Source organism: Etheostoma spectabile, chromosome 3 (genome assembly GCF_008692095.1).
Source record: "Etheostoma spectabile isolate EspeVRDwgs_2016 chromosome 3, UIUC_Espe_1.0, whole genome shotgun sequence".
In the NCBI taxonomy this organism is placed as follows: Eukaryota; Metazoa; Chordata; class Actinopteri; order Perciformes; family Percidae; genus Etheostoma; species Etheostoma spectabile.
In genome coordinates, this window is record NC_045735.1 from 4,858,768 (window position 1) to 4,868,302 (window position 9,535).

General features: G+C 39.1%; 1 protein-coding gene across 6 annotated transcripts in view; it reads left to right on the forward strand.

Moving 5' to 3' along the window:
* The window catches only part of usp2a (ubiquitin specific peptidase 2a), a 43,061-nt gene extending 34,221 nt beyond the window's left edge, over positions 1 to 8,840 (forward strand). For 3 of the 6 annotated variants that reach the window (XM_032506996.1, XM_032506988.1, XM_032507011.1), the window contains 10 exons: positions 246 to 369; positions 690 to 801; positions 1,249 to 1,359; positions 2,063 to 2,127; positions 2,366 to 2,469; positions 2,931 to 3,011; positions 4,035 to 4,113; positions 4,724 to 4,828; positions 5,173 to 5,293; positions 7,614 to 8,840. In XM_032506996.1, the coding sequence (XP_032362887.1) occupies positions 246 to 369; positions 690 to 801; positions 1,249 to 1,359; positions 2,063 to 2,127; positions 2,366 to 2,469; positions 2,931 to 3,011; positions 4,035 to 4,113; positions 4,724 to 4,828; positions 5,173 to 5,293; positions 7,614 to 7,698 (987 nt within the window). In that variant the 3' untranslated portion in view covers positions 7,699 to 8,840. The remainder of the gene's footprint in view (positions 1 to 245; positions 370 to 689; positions 802 to 1,248; positions 1,360 to 2,062; positions 2,128 to 2,365; positions 2,470 to 2,930; positions 3,012 to 4,034; positions 4,114 to 4,723; positions 4,829 to 5,172; positions 5,294 to 7,613) is intronic. The other 3 variants (XM_032507004.1, XM_032507013.1, XM_032507009.1) reach the window with 2 other exon arrangements.
* The last annotated feature ends 695 nt before the right edge of the window (positions 8,841 to 9,535 follow it).

Here is a 9,535-nt window from a genome sequence, read left to right on the forward strand (position 1 = left end):
CGATGTGAAAAAATCGGAAATAGGCTTGAATGGGCTCTTGGCCAGACTGACTTGCTGAGCAAATCTCTAATTTGCCAGAAGTTTGTTAATCCTGTACATTAAAAAAATGATATTTACATTGTTTATTTTAAGTCATTGCAAGGATTTTCTTTCCAGCAAATAAGAATCATCAATGAATGGAACTTGGTGTTATTTTATCTGTATGGGACTCAAACCTTTGTGATGTTTTATTTTTTTTATTTCAGTGTTTCATGAACAGTATCCTGCAGTGTCTCAGCAACACACACAGCCTGCGAGACTACTGCCTGCACAATTCACACCGCAGAGACCTTAACAACAACAGCCGTACCAACACAGCCCTCATGGAAGGTGAGAGACGTGCCACACAGGCCCCCTAGAGTCCAGTACAAACACTTTTCACAGCTGCTCAAAAGTAACATTTCATTCTCATTTCCTCTTCACCTCTGGATTAGATTTGCATCTTTCAGAAGAACAGGCAAACTGGTTCTTCTTTTGTAGGCCTGGAAAGGCACTGACAATGTTTTTTTTTTTTTAAATGTACAAAATCTCACAGAGAAAAAAAAAAGTTGTACCTTCAGTTCACCATCAACCTGAATACGTTGTTAGTAGAAGCCAAGTGCATTTTACATCCCAGTGTGTGACTAACTTGAGTGTTTCTGTTCTGGTAGAATTCGCCAAGCTGATACAGACCATGTGGACGTCATGCAGCAGTGAGGCAGTCAGCCCGTCTGAATTCAAAACTCAGATCCAGCGATATGCTCCCAGATTTGTGGGATACAAGTAAGCTTTGTTACACTCTTCACTCTAACCTTTATAAGCTGTTGTACATCTATTAGGAGCACTTAGCGTTGCCTCTGTCTGATGATAATATGATTGCAAGAGTAAAAGTCTGTATATCTCTAGCCCAGCTGCTCCCAGGCTGTGGAATGCTCTCCCTGACAACCTGAGGACACCACAGACTTTAGATGCTTTTAAACGCGGCCTTAAGACCCCCTTTTTCAGCAGAGCTTTTGGCTGATTTCTTACCCTTTTCCTTGTCCTTTTGTTGTTGTTTTCTCTAGTTTTATTTTAATATTTCTTTCTCCCTAGCATTTCTATGTAGCACTTTGAGATTTGCTTAAATATACAGTGCGTTATAAATAAAATGTATTATTATTATTATTGTTATAACTACAGTAACATCAGCTGATATTTCTACTCCGGACTGACTGTTTCTATGTCTTGCAGCCAACAGGATGCTCAGGAGTTCCTGCGTTTCCTCCTGGACGGCCTGCACAACGAAGTCAACAGGGTCACTGTCAGGCCGAGAGGCACAGTAGAGGACTTTGACCACCTGCCGTAAGTTGTCTAACACACAGACAGTGTGTATACCTGCAGTGACACAGGGAACTGGGGGAACTTTTTCGTGTTACCGGCATTGCTGGGGAACTGGAAATTAGACATTTTTTGGGGTGCGGCGAAAGACACCGAGGAGTAAAGTTAGACACATCTTTGAAGCCTTGTATACGTTATGTATAGCATACTGTATGTTAACATAGACAACATGAATCATTAGGGCTTCTTCATTAAGCTTTAATTTAAGGCTGTGTGCTACAGTTTCACCTCCTGTGTTGAGTTGTTGCCTCTCTGGGGCACAGATGAGCTTAATGCTCCAATTGTTTTGGGATATAATTATCACTTATCTAACCACAACTGTTTTTTAAGGGTCAGAGTTCAGTATTAGCTTCAAAACAGGTCCACTCTGCCTAAATATTAAAAGCAACTCTAATACATATTTATTTCTAGTTTGAAAATGTGTCAGGGTAGAAAGTGTTTTTGAAAAGTGTCCTTTTTTGTCCATTATTCCTATATTCTGCCACTTATAATAAAGTAAGTCAGGTCCCTAAATAGTGACTGTTTTCTGATATGACCCATTACATTATCAACCCTTTTACTCAATCAGAACAGTTGAGTGTTATGAGCAGAATGTCTCTGCCTGTCTGGGTCATCTTCTCCGTCAGTATTCTAACAGTCTAATATCTTATCTGTGCACCATGTTCAGGGATGAAGAGAAAGGGAAGAAGATGTGGAGTAAATATCTAGAGAGAGAAGACAGTAAAATAGTCGGTAAGTAAAAATATACCAAGATATTTGCTTTACATATCAAACTTGTGTCTAGTATGGATGGACATGGCATGGCATCCACAGGTTAGGTTACACAAAGATGACATTAAAATGATCAGCATAAAGAAAAACAGAATACTGTAGCAACAGATATCTTTTCTTAATATTTTCCTTGCCAAATGTGTTGATGCTGTGAGCAGCTGCATGTTTTTTTTTCATGTCGTCTATTCCGCTTCTCCAGACGTGTTTGTCGGACAGCTGAAGAGCTCTCTAACCTGCAGCCACTGTGGTTTCTGCTCCACTGTCTTTGACCCCTTTTGGGATCTCTCGCTACCTATCGCAAAGGTTAGGAAACACACGCACACGCACACGCGCACACACACACAAACACACACACACACACACACAGACACACACACACACACACATAAAAATGTAACATAGACAGGTGGAGGTTGGTAAGCCTTACATAACAATAGTCCCAGAAGGTGAACAGACCCACATGTCAGCACAATCAGTGGCGCAGAAGTGACTTTCTTTCTGTGTGGTTTTGTAAACATGTACTTAATATTGTCATGATGATTTGCAGCATTAAGGAATGTCTACCTACAGCGCTAAACATGAGCATTTTGGTTTCCTCCCTGTCTCTGTTTGTGCTTTGTGTGTGTGTGTGTGTGTGTGTGTGTGTGTGTGTGTGTGTGTGTGTGTGTGTGTGTGTGTGTGTGTGTGTGTGTGTGTGTGTGTGTGTGTGTGTGTGTGGTTGCTGACGTGCATGCTAATGTGAATGCATCTATGTTTGTGCCCAGAAGGGCTATGGTGAGGTGAGTCTGATGGATTGCATGCGGCTCTTCACCAAAGAAGACGTTCTCGACGGGGACGAGAAGCCGGTAAGAACCAACAGAAGGTCCATCCTTCCTCTGTGGTGGAAGCTACCTAAGTACATTTACTCAAGTACTGTACTTCAGTACAATTTTAGTATTAAAGAGGTTAGAATCAGTCCCACCTTGACCTGCTGCAGCATTAAAGTAATGTACATATTAATGCCTCAATAATTATAATACAGTAATATAATAAACATGATTCTGAATTGGGTCCTTCTGCATTCCTACTACTTTTACTTTTGGTACTTTAAGTATATTTTGATGCTAATACCTTTTTACTCTTACTGCAGTAAAGTTTAGAATGAAGTACTTTTGCTTGTAATAGTATTTCTACAATGTGGTATTGCTTTTTTTACTTAAAGGAATGCTCAAAATGATAATTTGTATATCGATTACTTACTGAGTGTGCCGCAAGAAAACGTTTTTGTCCCATGTTTCCACGGGGAACAGATTTAAAAAAAAACAGAAAAGTCTTGATGCATTGAAGTAATAGTGGACTGCGTTAGACAACAGCAAAACATCTGTTTACAAACTCACACACAACTTGTGCAGTATATTCCATGTCTCATTTATCCAGTTGTGTGCTTAATGCTTCTCAGACGAAGCTTCCGGATGGCCGCTTTTCGTCTGTGTGAGTCTGGATGAGTAGTGCGCCTGCCCCGGTGGAAGTAATAGAAATAGGAGTAGTAAGGACACTCAGTGAGTAATTGATATACAAATGTTGAGGATGAAGTATTCCTTTAAGTAAAAGATCTGAGTACTTCTTCCACCTTGCAAAATAATTTGACAATTTCTATGTGTTACTTCTCTGCTTTGCATTATGTACACACATGTATGTTTAAACAGTCTGTCTTTATTTTGGTTTAACACTCAGTTCCGCTTTAGAGGTGTACAGTAAACGTCAACAAGTAGCTATATCCATATAATTGTAGAGTTGTGTAGATTTAGGTCTGTGTGCTTCATATTTTACTGGATTCAAATGGTGTGTTCGTAAACAGCGAGTGAACAAACTGTGTTTCTTCTCCACAGACGTGTTACAGGTGTAAAGCCAGGAGGAGATGCACTAAGAAGTTCACACTACAGAAGTTCCCCAAGATCTTAGTGCTGCGTATCCTTTTCCTCTCGACATTAGTTTCTGATACTGATGTGTTATATTCAACATATGCAGTGAGCCTATAGCTAGGAGAGCACATGAATGTGTCAGTGGGATAGTGCGTATGGATTAAGGCAACACTGGAGTACACAGTAGTTAATTGCATTTCACGAATTACTGATATACCAGAGAGTCATTAATATTTTACATTTGTTTATAAGAATGTGTAATCACCATTACATTGGTCAGAGCTATAAGTAATTAAAAATGTGTAATATAAATTGTGGCAATTTCAAATCACATACAGATCCATGTAGAATAAAAGGAGGGGGGTGACTGTTTGTACGGTGGCTCCTTTGACCTGCTGCTTTGACCATGTAAAGCACTCTGGTACAGTCAGGAAACTCTGCCATGTGTTTGACGGCCAGTGAAGTCTACCTGACTGTAGTGAGCACTCATACCCACCAATGAACAGATGTTGATTGATTGCATTTTGAAGTAGCAGTGGGATGAGTGAAGATATCTGAGGACTAACAAACCTTGTACACAGTTGTTCAAAGTGTTGGCTGAATGTATTAAAAGGTACATAGAGAGCAGTTGTTTCTTGACTCCCCCTCCTGTCCAGACCTGAAACGCTTCTCTGAAGCACGCAGAACCAGCAAACTGTCCACCTTTGTTAACTTCCCCATGAAGGATCTTGACCTGCGGGAATTTGCCTCCGAAAACAGCAGTAAGTACTGGTTCTAAGATCCAGGTCTGTTTTACAAAGCTTTGGATAATGAAGATGAACTCTAGATGAAAGTAGTAAAGTATTGTAGTTTGCCTTAATGTCAGTGTTGATGTTCCAAGGTCTTTCCTCTACTTTGACAATAATATAATTTCGTAGAATATACAAAATATTTGATTTTCTCTCATCCCAGTTGACATCAAATCAATAATCAAATACATAGTGCAGCAGTGCAAATAAACATAATAATAATAATAATGCTTGAGAAACTTTGAACGGTTTGGGTGTTAAACAAAGAACGAGTAACTGCAGGTTTGACGTTTGTTTTTGCTTCTGTCTTGTTTTAGTAAATGCAGTGTACAACCTGTATGCAGTGTCCAACCACTCAGGCACCACTATGGGCGGTCACTACACAGCCTACTGTCGCAATCCCAACTCGGGAGAATGGTACACATTTAATGACTCCAGGTAGGTCAATGCACCCATCATCATCGGTTTATTAATGTATTTTACTTCATGATGCAAAGTCACCAAATATATGTAGAGAAACACATGTAAGGGCATGGATAACCATTTAAAACTCAACTGAAATCTGAGTAATATAACACAAAATGTACTACCTTTTTTCTAAATTGAGACTTGATTAATGCTAATATCTAGATGGACCAGCTGCCTTCATTATACCAATACACAGTAGTAAAGCATAGCTTAGAGGGCTTTTCATTGGGATTGTGTTGGTAATTAAAAAGCACGTTTCTAAGTTGATTTCAGAAAATGCGGCCACAGCAACAAATTATACAGCAGTATGATTTATTACAAAGCCATATAAAGTTGTATAAACATTATTAAAATGTTGCTAGTAAATGTCACCAATGGCAGCTGTCCATACAAACACATACAGTAATGTAAACAATAAATGAAACATTTTAATTTTTTTCATTAAATTATTACTCGTAAATTTAATTATAGGATACATTTAACGTAGGGGAATATGTCTGGCAGAGCTCTTATTATTACACATTAGTTACATTGGCAAGGGAAACATGATTTATAATATTATATTACAGTTTGTTATAAGTTACCATGACCACACTGCGGTTCAAAAGATAACCCCGTCAAACTACAGTGAGCGAGACAGCAGCAGAGCATTAACAGGAGGAATGGTGTCAGAAGGTGGAGCTTTATCTCAGCTTCCTCGTGAGCGTCCAGTTGGTCCCTGCGGCCCCTCATTCTTGCTGAACCATATATATATATATATATATATACACACACACACATATATATACCTGTACATCTCATCTGCGTTTTTTCCTGCATCCACCGTGTGTGATTGTGTGTGTTTATGTGTGTGTGGGTGCGTCAGTCGCGGGGGGCACGGAGCAGCAGCTCCGAATATCATGTGAAAATAGGGGCTTCTTAAAACTCCAAATCTTGCCTCATAATCACTAAATTTAGACTTTTTTCTTCACTATCAAAAGCAATCCAGGCGCTCATTGGTGTGACATCAAATGAGTAATTCTGTATTTTCTAATCTCATGATGCAACACAGAGAATGGATTATGCAGAAATGCTGAAAATGACCCATCAATGTTTTCAGTTGCTTTTTTCCCAGGTTTTAAGTGAGAGAAAAAAAAGTTATTAGTTAAATTTGATCCCGCATGTGGTCGATGTAAACGCCAGTCACATCCTCACATGACAAATGTCTGGCAATCGCTTTTCAAATGTTTTTCTGAAATATTAGGGATTCCATTTGAACCTCTTGCCATTACAGCTTTATTTGGTGTTTTCTGGCAGGATCTCTTTCCTAATGACTCTCTCAAGGATGTAATAGCTTCTGCGACACCTTTAGCAAGACATTTTCTTTTATTAAAATGGAAAGAAACATACCTACCAACCTCTACTCTGTGTCTGGGGGATCTTATATAGCATCTGTCATTAGAGAGAATTAGACAGGCCACTAGAGGCAGTGTAGGCAAATTCTACACAATATAGAAGTCTGTCTTAGAAAGAATGGACACTAGCAACGTTTCAACTCTAAAGTCCTGTCTTCTCTTGTCAAATTATTATTATATAGATTCATTCATTTCATTTCTCTATCATTATACTATATATGTGTGTTATTGTTAATTTTCTTATTTTTTACTATTATTATTAGTAGTAGTATTTGTTTGCATCTGCATTTAAGTAAACAAATGTCACAGATTTCTAAATTTGAGGTGCAGTAATATTGCTTCTCCATTGAAATGGAGTTATATATGTTATAAAAAATAAAGATATTCCCTCTGCTACAAAATACATGTATCATTTATAAAGGTGTAGTAATAGTAGTATTACAGTTTAAGAAAGAATTTTAATTTGCAGTGATATTCCAAGGTTGCGGTATGATTGATGTCTAACGTCACATGTAGTGTCATGTATGTTATTATAAAATGTATTAAATATATATTCGTTTCCATATACTGAAACAGTATACTGATAATTAGAAGATGACGACGATATACTGTATTGATCCCCAGGGGGAAAATTACATTTTTTACTCTCTGTTGAAATATTACATATATTAGGATGTAGTATACATTGATTGTGTAGAATTCATATACATGGGTTTGGGGCATGCCGACTGGCTCCCATGACAACATTATAATACCTGTTGTAGTACCTGTATCACACAAAAGGATGATGGGAACCCTGGTGTCAAAAAACTTAAACCTAAACAATGTTTTTTTTTGTCTTGGCCATAACTCCTGTTTCTCACACTGCAACCTTTCTCCCCTCTCTTTCTTTCAAGAGTAACGCCAATGTCCTCCAGCCAAGTGCGCAGCAGCGACGCCTACGTATTGTTCTACGAGCTGGTTTCCTCCTCGCGGATGTGAAGCCTTTTGTCGGACGGTGGGCCACAGCACCACTCTGAATGACGGACAGATAGATGGAAAATAAAAGTGTTGGTGGAGCCAGGCCCATTTCGGACTTATATTTGGACTTATCTCACACACACACACACACACACACACACACACACAAAGAAGGCTGCCTCACTCCACAGAGAGAGCTGAAATAAGGAACACTGGAAACCACATAGAACCTGATCAACCAGCCCTGCTTTCTCCCTCTCTCTGTCTTTACTCTCGTGTCTTGGTCATTCTGGGTGGAGATGTATACTGTGTGTGTGTGTGTGTGTGTGTGTGTGTGTGTGTGTGTGTGTGTGTGTGTGTGTGTGGTGGTGTGTGTTGTGTGTGTGTGTGTATGCAAGGCTGACACAGGGCAATAATCCCATCTGACCGACCAACCGGTGAATCTGTCCCTCTCTATGCACTGCAAACCGAACTGTCATCCTGACCGCGCCTTCGCTTCTTTTTCTTCGACTCTTGTTTGCCTCAAACCATTAAAACTCACTTTTAGCAATTTTAACCTTTTTTCTGCTTTGAATTTATATTGTTTTTTTTTTATGTTTTTTTGGGGGGTTGTTAACCCCAGCAGCAGAATGAGCATCATCATCAGCACCGCCACAGAGGACCGTGGATTAATCGTGCTTAGAATGTGACTTTAACAGGACTAGCGCTTGCAGTCCACCGGCCTGCTTGGTGTTCGTTAGCTTCCCTTCCACTGCACTGCAACACTCCCATGTCTGTTAGCATCTTCTTCACTCTCTTTCTTTCTCCTACGGTGGTTGGGAAGCCGGTGGCACTGTGAGCATTACATGTTTCAGAGGACGACCCTTAAACTTGTGTTTTGATGAATTTGTTTCTCCCACGTGTGGCTGCTACTGATGTTTTAAAAGTGCTGTGAATGGAAGAACGGACAGTCCTGTAAGAATCTGCAAAGGATTAATAATGTAGACGACAGTAACGGTAACAATCCTCATCGTCGGTATGAGGTCTTTTCTTCCTCTCTTGTTTCATGCCATTGAACAACATGGAAAGAATGTTTTGAAGAAGAAAAAGAAACAACTATATCTGTATATTTTTATATCCTGATGCAATACAGAGAATGTACTATTCAATGGTGCTGAAAATGACCCATTACTGTTTTCAGTTGGTTTATTTCCCAGGTTTCAAGAGAGAAAAAAAAGTTATTATTTATGCTTACAGGTGATAATGTGATGAGTCACACTTTTTAACAGTGGCAGTCAAACACATGAGTATATATATATATATATATATATATATATATATGTATATATATATATATATATATATATATAATATATATGTGAATAAAAGTTAACAAAACAGTGGTTTTACCCTGAGTGTTGGTCTTATTTTAGCTTTCGTGATGGAGGAACTGCAAACATTGCTCAGACACGGTTACTGTAACAGATGAGTGCATTCACAGGAAGGAGGGCTCAAAAGAAAAAAAACGGTGATTGGAAGAAAAAGAAAAGACTTGAATCAGTGGTTTGTGGTCAGTGGTTCCAACCCTGGAGGTCGGGACCCCCATACAGACACAAAAACCCAGCAAAATCTGAGCAGTCTTGAGATTACCAGGAGTTCTTGCTCTTCTAGACACTAAAGCCCCTTTCCTACTAGACGAAAACCCCACTAACATCTGGCTTTTGTCTTCCGCGGGAAATATATTGGCATTCATTCATCTGCTCCAGCTTCCATTGGCAGTGATGGAAACATGACAACTTCCAGTACTTTTTTATTCCCAATGTTGTTGTTTTTTAAAGTTATATTTTTGGGGGTTTTTATTCCCTTTATTTGGACAGGA